General features: G+C 36.0%; 1 protein-coding gene across 3 annotated transcripts in view; it reads left to right on the plus strand.

Annotated features, from left to right (window-relative positions):
• Window positions 1-20,063, plus strand: part of LOC140447537 (uncharacterized) — a 58,007-nt gene that overhangs the window by 29,386 nt on the left and 8,558 nt on the right. Inside the window, exon 1 of one of the 3 annotated variants that reach the window (XM_072540239.1) lies at window positions 19,072-19,331. The exons of the other annotated variants lie outside the window; for them this stretch is intronic. Within the exon in view, the coding sequence (XP_072396340.1) occupies window positions 19,176-19,331 (156 nt within the window). The 5' untranslated portion in view covers window positions 19,072-19,175. Of the gene's footprint in view, window positions 1-19,071; window positions 19,332-20,063 lie in introns of those variants that run through there. 3 annotated transcript variants of the gene reach the window in all.

Below are 20,063 nucleotides of genomic sequence, written 5' to 3' on the forward strand. Positions count from 1 at the left end.
AAATAACTGCCCGTAATATGCATGATTCCTCTTTAAAATATATCTATCATCTCTCACTTCCATATACTTTAGTATCTTAATTCTTGTACTGCAATGGATTCTTTTTCTATTCCATAGGCTGTGAATTTATTTCCTTTAAAAGCATTTAAAATAATGTCTTTCGCAACCTTTCTTTTGTCGGTTGTTAAATTTAATTTACAAATTCGACCAAAATTCGAGGCTGTCAGACATTTTCTTCTTTCTGAATACCATTCACTTGAATTCCTTTGAGTTATGTGTTATTAAATAATTGAATTCCTCATTATTCTTACGAAGTTTCGATAGAAATTTTTCTTTAATTTTCTCTAATTCTTCATGATCAATTTCTAACGTTTTTTGTGCTTGTGTCTCATAATCTTATCTGGAGCATGGTTTTTTGTTATATATTTTTTTAATTTTTGCAAATTTTTGTAATCTAATTTTCTTCGCAATGTATTTTTGGTGCATATTGAAATAATTTTTTTTGTATATTTACCTGGACTTCTTCCTGTGATGCTTTTGTGAAGGGCTTGGTGATAATGACCTTTAGAGTTGCACGACAAAGCATCAGCGCGGCATCTCATTTCATAGGACCTAATATCTTTCAAGAGGCTGCATTCTTTCGTTGGTATTGTATAATCTGAGTAGATGTGATAAGTTCGTTCTGGAGCGGAAGTGACCTGTCATTCTAGGCCACGCCCCCCTGGTGACGTAGGTACGCCCCTCGTGTCTCTAGGCCACGCCGGTCGACCAATGGTGTCATAGGAATGCCCTCAAGTAAACGCCGGACCAATGGTGACATAGGAACGTCCCCTCGTGACGTTAGAACATATCCTCGACCAATGGTGGCATAGAAACGTCCCCTCGTGGCGTTAGAACATATCCTCGACCATTGGTGGCATAGAAACGTCCCCTCGTGACGTTAGAACATATCCTCGACCAATGGTGGCATAGGAACATCCCCTCGTGACGTTAGAACATATCTTCGACCAATGGTGATACAGAAACGCAACACTCGTGACGTAAGAACGTATCCTCGACCAACGGTGACACAAAAACGCCCTACTCGTTACGTCGGAAGGTATCTACGGCCAATAGTGGCATCATGACATCGAATTAAGTTAACCCTCGTGTCTCACCGACCAATGGTGACATAGGAACGCCACCAATGGGAACGTGTGTATCGACGTCCAATGAGAACTACGTACATCGACCAATGGTGGAGGCGTCCCACGGAAAGACACCCAAACGCCCTCACCCATTTCCCAATAATAACGAAGATACGCCTCAACGTACACCAATGAGAACGACTGGTGGAGACGTTCCACAATATTAACGAAAAAACCCCCAAACGCCCCCCCCCCCCCCCCATTCCCTCAATAATAACGAAGATACGCCTCGACGAACACCAATGACGACAGACGAAAAAGAAGACGAATGACGGACAAAGAGAGTAATTTTTGATAAACCCAATATATATTTTATCCACAACGAATAGCGTAATAGTAAGAATTCGTTTATTTTTCAATTTATATTTTACGAGTAATTTACGAGTAAGCTCGTGTATAATTAAACTTGGGAATCTTTATAAATTCGAACGTATACATTTTACCATCGCTGGGAACAAAAATATAACGCGAGATAATGTATGCATTCACAGCCAGTGACTCACCGGATGTGCATTTCCTTTTAACATTTCTCACACGGTCGCAGACCGACAACCGGACATAATATGACGCGAAATAATATTGCTAACGAGAACGTCACCGGATATTCTTGACTGTGAAAACGCTAATTAAAAATATCTCAATATTATTTCAAAACAACATACAGGGAGAGATTAAATAATTACTCGAATTTTAAATAAACGAATTTGCAATGGTCTTGTTATTATCAAATAATAATTGTTGACGATCATTATTATCGTCAACATTATATTCTGAAGGGGCGTTAAAACATTTATTTATATATTGATTTTAAATATTGATTGTTTATCTCATTAATGACTTCCATGCAGTGCAGATTGGTAGAGTTTTGTGAACAAATACAAAAGTTGAAAGCCGATATTCAGTGGTACGAAGATAGAACGAAAATTGAAAAACAATTTGCAGAGTTTCATTTGTCTGATAGAAAACTATCAAAAACACAATATCCGTTAAAAAGAATTCAACCGACAGTATTATGGCTTGAAAAATTTTCGTCAAAATATATTTACGACTACCACATTAAACTTTTTACTTACAGCTTGGTTTATAAATCATCGGAATCCTGGAAATCCGTTGAGCCTTCTGACTCGTTGGCGATTACCCTTACTAATACAGGTTTAATAATATTTTCCATTATTTAGTATCATATATTTTATTTTATTTACCAACAGTTTTTAGATAACTTTAATCATGTGTGTATTTAAGAAATTAATTCAGGTAAAAGTTTTTACCGTATAAAGTCACCCATATATACCCATACCCATAATAGTAAGGCAAGATTTAAGTAATTACGAAATTTACAGAACGACGAAGGTACCTGCAGATCACGATGGAATTAATTTTTAGTAAAATAATGCAATCCTAAAAAAAATAATGAAATAACGACGCCACCGGAATTGTGGAATTTCCCAACAGTTGACAGTTTTAAAATCAGTTCTTAGCAATGAATCACCCTTTCCAATAAATTGTTGGAGTATGGCAGTAAAATAAATAATAAATATCATATTACTTTAATATACCAAATGCTACTAAAATAAAACCCATTAAGAAATATAAATAGAAATTCGAATGATAAATATGGAGAATTTATCACTTTAAACTGAAAATTATTATTCAAACATATTTGATTATGTGATTTCTACAAATACCTATGACTCACTATTGATTTCAAAGCTTTAGCAATCTTCAGTCAGTTCTTTTAACCTATTTCATGAATGTTGCCATAAATTTTGTTGACATCTACCTATCCAAAAAAAAAAAAAATAACCTAGGTTAAGTCGATAGCCAAGGTGGCCACTTCCTTCTTCTTTTTCTTGATGTGACTATCCGTTACGAATGTTGGCGATCATCATGGCAATCTTTATCTTATCTGCAGCAGCGCGGAAAATCTGCACAAATGTTGTATTGAACCAGATTCTGAGGTTCTTTAACCAAGATGTTCTTCTTCTTCCTGGACCTTGTTTTCCGAATATTTTTCCTTGTAGGATGGCTTGAAGGAGAGCGTATCTGGATTTCGCATAATATGTCCGAAGAACTGTAACTTTCGAGATTTGATGGTGGTCAGTACCTCTCGGTTCTTATTCATTCTTCTGAGGACCTCCTCATTTGTGACTCGGTCCACGGGATCTTAAGCATTCTCCGATATAGCCACATCTCAAATGCTTCCAGTTTTCTGCACATATCTTCGTTCAAGCTCCACGATTCAACACCATAAAAAAGGACAGAGAAGACGTAGCATCGCAGCATTCTTACTTTTGTATCAAGAGAGAGGTTGAGGATCCATTTATTATGGTGCCGAGGTAGTTGTAGTGCGTCACTCTTTCTACAGGGGATTGTTTGACGTAGAGTTGACCTTCTGTTATTCTTTTCTTGATAATTATCATAAGCTTTGTCTTCTTAACGTTTATATTGAGTCCATATTGTTACTGTAATACGTGATTTTGTTCATAAGAACTTGTAGGTCTTCTAAATTGTCTGCAAGTACTATGATGTCATGTGCATATCTGATGTTGTTTAGTCGGTAACCATTTAGTAGAATACCTTTTTCAGTTTCGTGCAAAGCTTCGATAAATATTCTGTCAGAGTACAGATTGTAGATTAGAGGAGACAAAATACAGCCTTGCCTCACTCCACTCATGATTTTCACATAGTCAGTGTGTTCACCTTCAACTCTGAGATTTGCTGCCACTTCCTTAGTTCGTCGATATTATCCTCTAAGGAATAATTTCACCAAGAAAAATCGTCTTTATAATATAATGAATGTCCAATAAAACCGAAGACCATTAAAATTACTCCCATATATTGGAGAATGAAGAATATTTAAAGTAATTCATAATAATCCTGTCAATTTAGGCATAAAAAATACTGGTCAAATAACAAAAATTCCCGGAAAGCCAAATATTGGTGTAGAGCTGGGGTTTACCATTACAAATAAAGTTTAAAAATCCCCATTGATCGTATGTGAGCTACAAAAATTATTCGGGGTCAAAGGTCAAAATTTGAGGTTTTTTGGATTTTTCACGAAAATGCTAAGTTTTATCAAAAAAATCTTAAACCAAAGTTGTAGCTCTTAATTCTCTAAAAAATAGTTTTTATGATTTTTTTCTAAGGGTTACCATTCCAGAGATATCGAATTCTAAGTCTCACATTATACATGATATGCACATATAACCAACGTATATACATATCATGCCCTTAAGACAGGTATAAATACCTATTTGTGTCTCTTTTGTATGTATTATATTATTCTAAAAACCTGGATATAAAAGATTGTCAGTCTCTAACTGAATACGCTCTACTCACGTGACCTTGAAAAACATCTAGCGATTCTATTGTCCGTAGGTCTCGTTCATATACCTGTTTCTTGTAGTGCTAAAGGTTCAGTTCAGGTGAATATAGGTACTTATTACAAGCGTTTACCATTTACGTTATTTTATAGCTTTAAAAAATGTCTCAGTCTTGCTTTATTTGCAATAAACTTTTAAGTGAAGATAAAACAGTAGTGGTTGATAGTGGAATTACTTGATTAGTTTAATAACAAATTAATTGAATATCAGAAACTAGGCCAACCGCACAATTATGGGTACAATACTTTCGGACGGTGTCCATTGCAGAGGTTATAAGACCAGAACTTATGGGAGACTGGCAACCACATTTGAACTGCGTTAAAAAATGCTGCCTTATTTCCATGCATCTGGGCATTTACCTTATGTTCAGTCTGCGCACTTGGACTTACTTGTAACGATAAGACTACCAAAGAGAATTAAAATAATATTATAAAATAATTCATCAATCAACCATGGGAGCTTATCGTCTATGCTTCGCCTAGCTCAGACTCTCAAGTGTGAATCCGTCTTGTCTTAAACTACGACTTAAACCATGAACATTTAGCTGGTAACAAATAAAACAATGATTTAACTAATCATATTTCTTTAACATATAAAACAAAGCAAAAACAACCCTGCTTAAAGCTTTACAGTACACAAATTTAAATGATACTTATGGCATCGATGGGCTGCTTGCTTCTAAATAAAGTAAGCCTTACATACAGCTGCAGTTATTCTTCTGCTGCATATTATTATTTCAGAAAGTATCCAATGAAATATCCGATTAACCCAATAAATTCTCCAATAAACTAGAATATAAGAACAGCTTTAGGAAGACATCACGGAAGGTTTAACTTCCTTGTCAATTATTTTACCAAAATTACAATTAAACAAATAGTAGATGGCAAGGATAAAATGAAATAGAATTACCATTAAAATTATCTAAATTCTGCAGATGCATAAGATTGAAAACGTGGTTTTAAAAGAAGTGAGGTTATGAATATTGAAACTGCTGTCAGAATTATAGAATATAGATTACAATGAAAGTACTCACCCAAGAGATTGCTGAAGGTCATAAAATGAAGCTTATAATAATTCTTACCTTCTTTTATAAATTTCAATTACAGACAAAAAATAATATTCCCACTACGTTTAGAAAAGGTGATTGACAGAAGGTAGGGAGAGATTAAAATTAAGTTTAGCACAGATGCCATAGGACGTATGCCTATGATGGAATTAGCTCTTCTGTCAACATAGAAGAGAATATTTAGTATACCGGATAGAAAGAGAGAGGGCGAATATTTATTCTACCGGAAAGAAAGAGAGAAAGGGCGAATATTTATTCTACGTGGCAGAAAGAGAGAAAGGGCGAATATTTATTCTACGGGACAGAAAGAGAAAGAGGGTGCCAACTATTTTTTTAAGAAAAAATAATAAAAAAGAAACTGAAGATAAAGGAATTAATAAATTAATAAAGAAATTAAAATAAAATAATTATTTAAATATAAATTAATAAAGATGTGACGTTTATAACGTTACAACATGCTTCAATTGAACGATGTGATGGATCCAAGTATTTATCAAAGGTTTACAGAAGGTTTTTTTACTGTTGGACATTCTGATAAACTTTATTGTGGAACGTCAACAGATATGATTATTGTGAGGGGTTGGAAATTCTTGCTAATGTTCAAATGGACACAACAGATCAGCATGTAGATGTAAGTGATTCGCGGCGTAAAAAGATGCTAAAGATATTATAAAACTTCTAGACTGGTTTTCATCACATGATCCTTTTTCTAAAATTAATAAAATCGTATCTATTGCTTCTGGAGTTGTTGGTGACGATAAGATTAATTACCATAAATCTCGTTAAGTTGGGATTGCTTCCATGTCTAGAATGACAGGTAAAACATTTAATAATATAAAATTAAAATGCACCGAAAAAGTAATCCCTCTTTTAGCTGCGAGTAGCAACGTGAAGGTTCACGTAAAAAAAGTAGTTATAGACCTTGTATTATTATTTCATCGCATGAGTATCCCTGAAGCTTTTGAGGATGAGATTGAAAAAGTTTTTGAGTATGAATTAGCCTCTTACCTCTTATAACTTTTCGATGCAGCTGAAATGCCTAAAACAACATTTATCAAGTTCAAACATGGCTAAGCAATCAACTGAATCCAGAAGACTGGGGTTGGAAATTGATAGATAATATTTTCGAACCGATTAAAACTTTACTCTCACCTGCTCCAGAAAAACTCCTCAACACTATTTTTTGCAATTGCAAAAAAGGTGTAGTGCCAAATGTGGCTGTAAAAAAGTCGAGTTGCTGTGTTCTCCAGCGTGTACCAATTTCCACGGTCAGTCTTGCTCAAATGTCCAGTTGAGTACAATAGAGGAAGATTCCTGTGATTTTAATGAAGAGACGAATGACTCAGCCACATTTGAACAATTTTTAAACATCTAGCAAGAGAAAGAAGAAGAAATCGAAGACGACTTAACTGTTGAAGTAGACTTTCAGGAGTATGTATCTGATTAAAATATCTAAATAAATCAAAACAATAGTTAACCCAATAATCAATATCAATAATAAGGTAATATCTAAAACTTTACCATGGTAAAAAAACGCGCCGAGTATACTACCTCACAGGTGGCGTGGAAATATGTGCATATCATGTATAATGTGACTCATTTTCACGGTGATAGTACTTTCGCGAAAGTACTCTCACGATAGTAACCTCGATAGTGCTATCATGAAAGTAAGGTGTTTACACGTATAAAAAATTATCACGATAGTAATCAATAACAAGATGGCCGATACAGTATTAATTGCTGTGGCAGCTGCTGTTGTTGTTGAAATAATTTTATTTCAAAAAACGGAGAAAACTAAAAAACCTAAAAAGGTATGGGTGAGAAAATGGATAGAAAGAAGAAGTACACTTGGTGCTTCTGCAACACTTAAACTTTTTACGCATGAATGATAAAATGTTTAATACGTTAGTAAATAAGGTAGGTACATTTTACACCGATACGACTAATAATAATTGTGAATTTTATTAAAAAAATTTGTTTTTTTCAAGGTTATCATTAAGATACAGAAGAATAATACCGTTATGCGAATGTCTTTATCAACAAAGCTGAAACTTCAAATACCGATATCTTGCTACTGGCGACTCATTAGGATCTTTGCAGTACCTTTACCGAGTGCCAATATGATAGCTATAGCGATAAGTGTACGATAATCCAGTTTCTACCAGATGTCTTTGACGCCATATACGAAGTTCTGAAAGACTATATTGTGGTATGGAATGATGAATATGAAACCAATACCAATACCAATTGAAGCCTTTGAACTTTGGATATACCGGAGAATGTTGAGAATTCCATGGACTGTCAGGGTCACCAATGAGGAAGTGCTGAGAAGGATGGGTCGAGACAAAAAATTGTTGAGAACAATAAAAGTACGCAAGACTGCATACCTTGGACACATACTGAGAAATAATAAATATAGTCTTCTGCAGGTCATCATGCAGGGTAGAGTCGATGGCAAAAAGGGAATAGGTAGAAAGAGGAAGTCATGGCTGCGAAATATTCGAGACTGGACAAACATGACTGTAGACGAATTATTCCACGTTGCAAAAGACAGAGGGAATGGGGACGGCATAAGAAGAAGAAGAAGAAGTTCTTTAAAAGTAAGAAGTCCTGATAAGGGGAGATTTTTTCCATAAACATGTAAACCTTTCATATTCTTCTAAAAAATTTATTATATCAAATTTTCGGCGGCTCATTCTACTGTTTTTTGCACTTTTTAACAATTATTTTCAATACTCAAATATAGGTACTTTAATACTTGCCAAAATCACGTACCATGTGCAATTTGTATATACAACAACGGCAAACTAACATGAAAGTTTTGCCGAACTATCTAGCCAAGCGAGATAGTGCGAGAGTACTTTCGTGACAGTATGATAGCTACTATCAGGTTATTTACATGGTGATAGTTCGCCATTGTTCATGTGACAGTTACTATCATAAAAGAAACTATCGCGACAACTATCACCGTGAAAACTAGGCTTTAGAGTCGCGATATCTCAGAAATGGTAATAACTCTTAGGAAAAAATCGTGAAGACCATAAAGAATTTTAAGATCTACAACTTCAGTTTAAGGTTTTTTTTTTATAAAACTTACCGTTTTCGAGAAAAATACAAAAACATCCAATTTTGATCTTTTACCTCAAATAACTTTTGTAGCACACAAGCGATCGATGGGGATTTTTAAAGCTTTATTTGTGATGGTAAACCCCAGCTCTTCACCAATATTTGACTTTTCGGGAATTTTTGTTATTTTAACTGTCTATATGGACCGGAGTATAATTTTATTTTAGAATTTTTGAAAACGATTTCGGAATTATTGTAAATAGAAACGTCAAATCAAATATAAGATATAATTCTTATTTAATCCCGTATAAACTAATATTTAACATACATAAACATCCGCAAGAAAATATGTTTTTGTCCTTGTATTTATGAATGATAAACAATCATGTAAACTCTGTATTTATTATATCGAAGAATCGAAGTGACCTCGAATTCCTCGATACTACTCGAACGCCAACGAATCAAGCAGATGCTTGCTTCGGCACAGATACCGAAACAGAATGAATTTGTTTTGGCAACAGCGCTAGTAGATAGATGTGCCAAAGAAAGTAAATTTTTTGCCATAAATAATTCTAAATTGTTGTCGCCATTACGTGAGTTTCAGTAGTGTAGTTATTCTCCCATGATCTCATTTTTCATCCCTGCTAAAGAATCGTTTTTGATTTCGATTTTTTATATGCATACACCTTATTTCATGCTATTTAAAACTTTAATGTCTACAGAATATTTCATGATTCAATCAAGTTTTTGATATACCAGGAGTGTTCATTATTTTTTTTTAAACAATTACATAGTATAAAAACTAATTTTTGTAAGAGGTAAAATTATCCAAAATGGATTATTTAAAATTCAAAACGTTTTCGACCCTAATGAAGCATTATCAGTGTATAACCTGCAAGGTTATAATTCTATTTAATTTAATACAAAGGGATACAATTTTAACTTTTTGTTTTGAGAAAAAATTGTAATTTGTTCAATTATAATATTAAACATAATAATATTAAGGTAATGCCGATGATTATGGATTTAAGGATTTAACTGTAAGAAAATATCCTTAAACTATGCTTAAAAACAAATTAATGCTGTAGGACCTCCTGTAGGTGGTTCACCGATACCAGTCCAATCTGTCTAAATTTAATAATTATTTTTTTTAGTGGCTAAAATTGTATTTTCGCATGTCTTATCTTCTGCCTGATTATTGCGTGGATTCTTTTGTATTCGTTTTTATCTTTATTTCTGATTTATGTTCTTTGATCCATGAGTTTCAGTATTTTTTTGTCATTCACCCTTGTTTTCTTCTTGTTTTTACTACACTTAATTTTGTTTCTTTGATGATCTTTAATATATCTTTAATTTTTGTCCAGTTTTCCTTAGTACTTTCATCTTTGCTTGATGTAAACTTTATTTTTTTTTCTAATAAATTGGTTATTTCTTGTTTTATGGTATCATTTGACATCTTTTTTTATCAATAGTAACTGTTTGATTATTAGTGCTTGTAACTCTTTTCAATCTGAGCCTTATTTTTCCTACCAGAATATTGTTATCTGTTGGCACATCTGCACTTGGATATATTTTGAACGCTAATACTGAATTTTTGTATCTTTTGGTTGTACATATGAACTCTATTTGGTTACAAACTACACATTCAGGTGTATCTGCTTGTGATCTCCAGGTGTAAAGGCGACGTTTTGGAAGTTTGAAAATTGTGTTTGTTGCTTTTCTACACAAAAAATATCTTCTCATTAATTTCATATTCCCAGACCATATTTTCCATGAGCTACATGCCCTCAATATATCTTGAAGGAATTAGATCAAATGCACTACCTAAGTATCCGGATTATCACAGGATGCATGAAGACAACTCAATCCCAGCCTTGTTATCAGAGTCTGGATAACTGCCATTAAAATACAGAAGAGAATCGGTAACAACAAAAGTGTTAAAAATAACTCTGTCATAAAATAAATCGCTGAATTAGAAGCACTTTGTTATATAGACAACAAATACTAGAGAAATGTATGTATGTACAGCGTTAACAGGCCTTTTAGGCCCATTGCTGGATGGATAATTTCCATCGTTTTTTATTCTTAGCTAACAGCTTCCAATCTCTGATTCCCATCTCTCTGACATCTTCCATCACTGCATCTCTCCATTTCTTTCTTGGTCTTCCTCTCTTTTTTTTGCCCTCAGGTACTCTCCAAGCAATATTCTTGACTAGTCTATTACCTTGCATTCTTTCTAGATGGCCGAGCCATTCTAGTCTACGTTTTTTCACCACATTTGTTATTGTGGGGTTAGCATACAACTGATACACTTCTGCATTAGTTCGTCTTCTCCATTCTCCTTCTACTACTTTTCCACCAAATATTCTGCGAAGTATCTTTCTTTCCCATGCTTCCAATGTGTTCTGTACGGGTTTGTTCATAGTCCATGTCTCGGCAGCGTATAGCATTGTGGGTCTAATTATAGTTTTGTATACTCTTATTTTTGTATTACGAGATATATCTTTGGCCTTAATTATTTTGCTCATGGCTCCAGCACACCTGTTGCTCTTGGTCAGTCTCAGGTTGATTTCAGTTTCTTCTTTACATGTCTGATCAATAAGAGTACCTAAGTACATATATTCATCCACCTTCTCGAATTCTACAACTGATCCATTCTCCACCTCCAAATACCCACTATAGAAATACCCTTAGTAAAATCCAACATTATTTGCAGAACCTATACTCCAGTAATCTGATTCCTTGCCATGAATACTAACTGACAGTACAACTTCAACCAATAGGAATTCTGAATGAAAACATTACAAAAAATGAATTCAACCTTAGGAATTTAGTGAAAATAGTTCAAAAGTTCCCTTCATACAAAAAATCTTTACGGATGGTTCAACTATTCACTTCCATCTAAACTACCGAATCATGTCTAAATATGTACAGCGGAGGTGATCACGATCAATCATGCAGTCCAAATTATACTGGAACAAAATATCACTAAAGCCATTATCTTTTCTGACTTCAAAAGCGCATTACAAAAAATCAAAACATCAATGTTTTCTAAAGACACAGAACATATATCGTATTTAACGAAAAGAGGAATTATCCTAGCAAGGAATAATAATATCAAAATCTTACTTGTATGGATCCCGGGACACTCTGGTATTAATGGAAACCACAAAGCTGACCAACTTCCCAATATAGGTCGTTCCCTGAATATTCCCGTGAATATCGAACTATAATCTTTAAATTTTATACCCTATTTACAGAAAGAGACTTGGTCCATCTGGGCAGCTGAATGGTATGAAGAATATGGTACAAGTAATTCATTATATTTCAAAATTAATAAGCAAGTTCATACTCTACCATGGTTCAATAAATTATCATATATCGGTAGTAGACATTTAACCACAATTATCCGTATGATCTCTTCATCTATTCCAAATTTTAGTCAAAGATTATCCTTATTGCGAATGGGGCCAAGTGGGAGGTTTAAACCATATTTTATTAGAATGTCACTAATATAAAAACCCACATTTCCGCTTGTATGCTGAATTAGCAAAAACTTAACTTCCCACTCCCATAAATATTTTCAGAATACTTATAAATATTAATGAAAATACAATAAAATATAAATATCCGTCGGTAGCTTTTTTGGTTACAAACAAACAAACAAAATAACGTAGCTTTTAGCTTTGTGTTTGTTTTATTTATAGACATGTAATACAAAGAGACTGAGCGCTTCAATACAGACCCGTTCCCCCAGAGTGACAGAGAAAACTAACGCAAAATAGTCTCTGCATCTCTTTCTAATAGGCCGGGTTTATAAACCACGTGACATAAACGGCCAATGCTAAGGTTAAGTGGTCAATAAACTCGGTCCATTAGAGATACATGCAGTGTCTGCTTTGCGACATGCTCTGTCGCACTGGGGGTTGGTTATGGTAGATCGGGGCAGGGCCCATTTACGAGCCCTTCAGACACTTAGACCTCCTAAGATGGTTCCATTGTATCACCTCTATCATACAAACTACGCCCATAAGGACCTAGTCTTCGGTGTTTCTGGTTCCCAGGGTGCTCTGGCTTCCATATCTGCTATAATCCCTCTAAATCTGAGCCCATCCCGCCGTTCCGAATGTCTAGTCCTTTAGTAACCTTGTGACCTCATAGAAAGCCACAACTCTCTTTAAGAGTAACCCCTTTATTTGGCTCGATTACATAAAGACCAGACCTAGGATCTGCCATCTCCGATAGGCCAGTGCCGGGCACTTCCAGGGGCTATGCGAGCAGGTTTCCTCAGCAATGCCTTAAGAGCCGCTGTGGGAGTGGTCCTCATAGCTTCTAAGATGCCAACCGCTAAAGGTGAGTAAACTTGGCCTTAGCTAAAGCCATTCTAGCCCAGGGCCCCCACACAATGGCCGCATACGTCAGTATAGGCTTGATCATGCATTGATACATCCAATATAAAATATTCAGCTGCTGACTCCATTTGGCTCCAAAAGCTTTTCTGCACGCCCAGAAAGCTGCCGCAACCTTCTTCACCTTGACGTCGAGATGTTCCTTCCATGAAAGTTTAGAATCCAGAATCACTCCTAGGTACTTCACTGATTTGGAAACCGATAAAGTTTTACCATAGAAGGTAAGCCCTCTGATAGGTTCAAGACCCTTCTCCGAGTGAAAAAAACCACAGCAGTATTCTTAGGATAACCCTGAGTGATTACTTCCGCCGCCATCTTTCAACGAGCCCGAGCCCGAGGCTCACCTGAGCAACCTCGTGCACCATTCCCCGGAAACCCCTCAACTAGTATAACTACGTCGTCGGCGTATATATACCTTGTTCGGACAGTTGCTGAAGAAGGCCGTCAATCACCACAGCAGGGGGGACAAAACTCCTCTCTGAGGGCAATCACCAGATGCCGACACCCGAACGCAACAACCGTTTCGGTACGCAGCTATCTGAGAACAGGGCCCGGATCCACCTTGCTAAGCTGCGTCCAACCTCATGCTTTTCCCCAGCATCACACATGAAATCAAAAGTAGCGCAACTAAAAGCACCTTTAATATCTATAAAGATACCCAGGCTGTATTGCTTCCGATCTAGTACCCGCTCCACCCAGTAGACAAGTTAATACAGGAACGTCTAACAAGACTTCTCAGCCTGGTAAGCGTATTGACGTACATGCAAAGGGCTGTCCCTAAGTGCTACATCACGTATGAACCGGTCTACCAGTCTCTCTAGAGCCGTTAGAAGGAAGGATGAGAGAATGATTGGTCAGAACGATTTAGCAAGGGTAAATTCAGTTTTACACGGTTTAGGAATAAATACGACCCTAGACCTCCTCCAGGGTAAACGAATATACAAAATCGCAAGACAGGCCCAAAATATCCTGACCAGTGTGAGGGAAATCAGGTCCACAACCAGAACAGTTGACCACCGCGGTTCCCTAGTCCGGACATTTTTCCTCTATACACCCAAGGTTCCTGGATGAGGGCTATTCCTGCTGACAGTCTTCTCAGGAGTCCACCTTAGGCTACCTTGCGTTCTTCAAGTAAGCTTGGATAATCCAAACCATTGTGGTAATTGAGGCCATTGCCCAGGGGAGGAAGAGTGATCCCGGTCACCCGAGCCCGCATTCTTCTTTCCCCCGGAGTACTCCGGGCCAGAGGGGCTCTGCTTGTTACCGACCAACGAGCTCTCTCTCTCGTCCCGGGAAGCAAGACTTTACGGTCAACCATTACCATCTCAGCAACAGCTGACTTAGAACTGGGACTCTCTGTAATCAAGTTTTCTGTCTGGCCAACTGTTTTGGCTGTTTTACGAGGCGAGAAGCCGCCTCTAACGCCTCTCCTTTCGGTTTGCGGAGACAAGAATACAGCCGGGGCAAGTTATCCCTGCCTGTGGTAAGGGGCGACTAAGGGAAGGAATGAAGAGACGAGTCTCTCGTGGGACCACTCTACTCTCATTCCACAGAACCAAGGTGAGGTTGAACGTGCTGCGTCCTTCATACACCCTTTACCCATTAAGGGCGTGGGGTTACGGCACCTACCCACCTTGGGAGACTTAAGAGTGGTAGAGAAGAGCTCCTCGGTGGCTACCTGTCTACGTGCGAGCTCGAGTCTCGACCTGCGTTCACCTTTCCGCCCCGGGGGGGATAACGGACGGGTGTGCGTGCAGCAACACAGGTACTACGGGGAGGGTGGAGCCCCGCGATGCTTCGTGCAACGCGCCACCCTCAAATGGTGTCGGACTCGTAGGGGTTAGTGGCTAGGTAATGGTCGTATGTCGAAAGGCCAGGAAGACCAGGGTCCTGTTAACAGTTTTATTGTTGAGGGATACACGAATTTTGTCAATGCCTCTTACGCCTCAGTACCCTCTGCACAAGCCCTTGTTGGCGCTCGACAATAGTGAATATCAAGGTGGAAACCGCCCCTGATCTGTTTCTATTTTTCATTGTTAACCTTTCAATACCCGTTTTTAGGCCTGAGAGGTCATCGCCTTCATCTCTCTCCGAGCCACCGTTGCCGCTGGAAGGGGCACCATCCAAGGAGAGGCCCTCCACCAGCTCTCCGGGAACCCGGATGGACGGTAGCGTCGTTGCAGCTCCCAGGGGAACTGGAATAAGACTCTCCGATGGGGCGGTGTCGGAGGCGCGTGGTCGGAGGTCCCCAAGGGAGAGCTCTATGGCACAGGATGGGGATGCGGAGACCCCCGTAGAGTGGCGATTCGCTGGTACTAGGGCAGGGAGGCTCCCATAGGGGAGCTGTCCGATGATATGGTTGGAGAGGAGTCAATGGTACGATGGAAATGGAGGCCCACATGGGGAGCTCTTCGATGGTAGTGAGAAGGAGACCTCCAAATGGGGGCCTACTGCAGGTTCAGAGGGGGTGGTTCCCCTGGGGAACTACTTCCCAGCGACCTTCCATTCAAAGCGGAATCTTCACCTGGAATTGGAGGAGGTAGTCCGCGGAGGGGCTTTGGTAGAGGATTAAGATATTTCACCGTCTTTCTCCCTTCCCAAAGACTAGGCACTAGGCAGAGAATGTCTCCAGTCGTTTACCTATCCACGACTTTGAGACGCGACCGGTAGTTACCTCAACCTATAGTTTTATTTGTCTGTGTTTATATTTTGAAAAATAGATTTTGTAAATCTGTTATAACACTTTTTAGGTAAACCATATAAACCATTCTTCAATATATAGATTGTGCTCGAGGATAATTAAGCAATTACCTTTATCGGCTTTACTGATGACCAAAAAATGATTTATTTTTATTTTGTTTTTGATAGAATTAATGGTCTGAATTTAAATAATTTTCTGTATTATGACTGTTGTGTTCTGGATATTATTATCTGAATAGTATCCCACTGATTGTAAGTGAACGTGTAGATTATTTTCTGATTTAAATCTTATATGACTTACTTTTTTATTAGTAAATGAATATGCTTATGTTTGTTGCAAGTTTTAACCTACAATAATTGTAGAAAGAATTAACACTCAAAACCTTTCTATTGTTTAGAAGTTATTTTCTTGTGGCATCTTAAAGTAATTACTATTTTTGAAGTTTAAAATAAGTTTATTGACGTTTCAATTTATATATATATATATATATATATATATATATATATATATTGTCATGATTGTTTATTTTAACTTTAATCTTAGTTTATTGAGCCAATAAAAAAATATAACTTATTTGTTATCAAAAGTAAAATAAACTGCTTATATTACCTGTGTTCGATGGATTCAAAGATTTTCTAGTTGTCTTTTATCGGGATAGAGAAGAAAAGGATAAGAATAAAAAAAAATATTATATTACAAAAATTTACGTTTCTTTATTTTATATGAAAGAATAAAACAATTATCAAATTCTGTCGTTATCTTATCAATCAGCATACAAGAAAATAACTCAAATTTTTATAATAATAAGATTTTAAATCTACATACATTTATATTACGTGAAAACCAATTTTACTTAAATTTTTCTTTACTTGAAACAAGAAACAACAAAACTTTAAACTTTTGATTAGCCTACCAAAACCTTAGTTCTTAAATTTGAATGCTAAAATGTCAAACCGATCCTTCACAGATATAAAATTCCATTGTACAAACACTTACAGCTTATTTTCTTGTTGAGTTGTATGTTGGAACATATCCAGAAAAGTCCAGTCTCCTCAACGATGTGATCTCTCCTCTTTGGCACTTCGGCTCCTTCCTAACGTCTCTGCAAACCTCCTGCAGACTACCCAAAAACACCTGATTCACTTCTCCAAACTCAGCTACTTATTTATGACACAAGGACCTCCTTTTGTCAACTTGATGCCGTAACTACTTTCACATATACTTCACAAAATGCCCACGGTAGATACAAGGACCTCTTTTAATCTACTTGTTATCTCCTTCTGCAAAACTATTCACTTCTTTTCGCACTGCCGGTATCCAAATTCACGAATCACACCCTATCTTGAGACAAACGACTGTTTCCTTTCGATGACCAAATTATCACTAACTTCTCCGGTCTCCTGATCGGCTCACCAAATTCCCATTTAAAAACGACCGTCCAATCAAAAGCTCAAATTGTGTTTACCATGATTTTGGAAAAGCCTAATTTCGGTTTCAGAGAAAAACTAAATATCTTACTTTAAAATTGGTTTTGTCAATACACAATTTATACATATTTCAAAAGATTAGAATATGGTCATTTAATACTCGACTATACAAACAATGAAAAGATTAACTTACAGGTAAAATGTCTTCTAATTCTAAACAAAGGTTTTTTGATAATTTTGTTTGAAACGGAAAAAGGTCGTTTGCCAAACAAATTTCTATTCTTATCTACACTAAATCTTATCTTAAATTACTATATACATTTTGTTTATAATGATATCTTAAAATTTTATTCCGATGGATATTTTTATTTATTTTTCTTTGGTTGGGAAAGAAAAAGTATGACAATATATATATATATATATATATATATATATATATATATATATATATATATATATATATATATATATATATATATTCAGGGATTCGACAGTATTCACTGCCTTCTCTTACTCATGGTGTCTACTTCGTTCATCCAGAATTTTAGGGGTCGTCCTCTTTTCCTCCTTCCTATGGGGCTCCATTCGGTTATTCTCTTTATCCATCTGCTGTCGCTAGTTCTTCTTACATGTCCATACCACTTTAGTCCTTTTTGTTCTATATATGTTAGTATGTCTGTTTCCATTGATGTTCTTTGCTTTATTTCGTCATTACTTCTCCTATGTTTTACTTTCTCCTGCTGTTTTTCTTGTTTCAATTTCTACTTCGGAAATCGTTATGATAACGATTTCCGAACGACATTCAGTAAATTAATTGCTCGATAGTTTTTACGTATTCTAGGGTCTCCTTGTTTTGGAATTGTCAATATAATTCCTTTCTCCTTCCTTGTGTCATTATTTCCTTACTCCATATATTCTGTATTAGTTCATAAATCTTTCTGTTTAGTGCCTGTACCCTATTTTCGTTCTGCTGTTCGGTCTTCTCCCGCTGTTTTGGTTTTTAAGTTTGCATATTTTCTCTTTTACTTCTGTATAGGTAAATTCTTCTTCTTTATCTTGTTTCGCGTACGTTATTGTTTCTCTTTCTTCTTTGTCCGATTCAATCGAGCTGTCGTGTTTCGGTTTGTGTCTTTTCCTCCGTTTTTATTTTCTACGTTGTTCATCTGTTGTTTTTTTGCTTGCTTTCTATACTGAAAATCCTGTTCTAATAAATTTGGTTTTATCAAAATCAAGCTATAAAAATATATTTTTATTTCACTTAAAACGCTAGATATACCCAAAAAATACCAAACGAAATTTATGTACAAAAATAACTAAGTAAGCTTTTTGCCTAACTAATTTACTTAACATGTAACAGCGTGGTCCGACCCATAACAAGAAATACTGTTGCTATGCGGAAGGCACTCACCCCCAATCAACTCGTCGAAGGGTTGAAACCTACCAATGCACAGTTTTCTATTCTTTTTACTTTTTTGTACGATCCCAGATATTCTGCACACGCCGGCAACGTTGCAGAATATTTGACCGTACGTATATATAAAATTATATTATACAACTCACAATACACACTTGCTGGAAATAAATATTTTATAAAAGAAAAATATCAATTCATCAGATATTGTAAACGAAGATGGGGAAGTCTCGGATTTAGATTCGATCGTAATAAATAATCGTTTATAACTAAAGAAGATTAAGAAAGCGCTTATTCATGTAGTCGAAAACGACGAACGAGAATTGATATCGATATCAGACTCGAACACTCGAACTCATAAGGAGGAGGCAACGTGGGATTCTGCGCAGTTTTTGAATTTATTTTAACAACTGGCAATAGTGCCAGAAGATACGTCTCACGTCAAATCGTCAATCTAGAGCAGTGTGTTTTAAAATAGTGTTTACTTTTAATATTAATCCCTTTTTTATAATTATTCTAAAAACTATGGAAAAAGTACAAATGGAATACAAGTTGATTTTTCAGGCTATTGAAGAGACATGTAGACTGTGTATTTCTAATTTTCAGTTAGTGTCAGTTTTTGATCAATTTGATGTACCGAAACCATTATCAGAAATTGTTGCAGCAATTACGTCAGTTACGGTAGGGTTTACCATGATCTCTTTTTATACTTTCTAAAAGTATTACCAGAATTTATTGTATGTTTTTAATACCGACATTTAATACATTCAGACATATTATTTTTTTACTATTTAAGTAAACCTTTATATGTTTCAGAATGTTTTATCATGGAAGTTTTTAATATACAAGGAACGTTCATTATTTTTTTTATTGTATCAGATTTACGTTTATATTTATAATGTATCATTATATTAAATTAGTTACAATTGAATATTGTATATAACAAAGACAAAACACTTTTTAATTTTCAAGAAATCGAACGTAAAAAATGTAACAATGCGCATGTGCTGCTCATCCTTTTTTTATTACTTGTGGAATAACGTCATTCTAATTGTAATAATGTAAATGTATGTAAAGATTATTTTGTGATTAAATCTTACAGGGCTGCACCATAGTATCACGTATAAGTGGGACATTGTCCTCTTCTTCTTCTTACGATGTCTATCTATTCCGGATGTTGTCGATTAACATAGGTAACCTAACTTTGCTGTCAGCTATTTGGAATAGTTCGGTTGTAGACGTATTGAACCATTTTTCCCAGTTTTGAATCAAAGATATTCTCCTTTTTATCCATAAGGTATTGAAGAGTGTCTGACGAAGCAGGAATGCTAAAATTACGTCATAAAACTCTATTGATACCGATTCAAACACGGAAGGTTTGACGAATTGTGCTCCTGCGCCATATATTTGGAT

The sequence above is a fragment of the Diabrotica undecimpunctata genome, chromosome 8 (genome assembly GCF_040954645.1).
Source record: "Diabrotica undecimpunctata isolate CICGRU chromosome 8, icDiaUnde3, whole genome shotgun sequence".
NCBI classification, from domain to species: domain Eukaryota; kingdom Metazoa; phylum Arthropoda; class Insecta; order Coleoptera; family Chrysomelidae; genus Diabrotica; species Diabrotica undecimpunctata.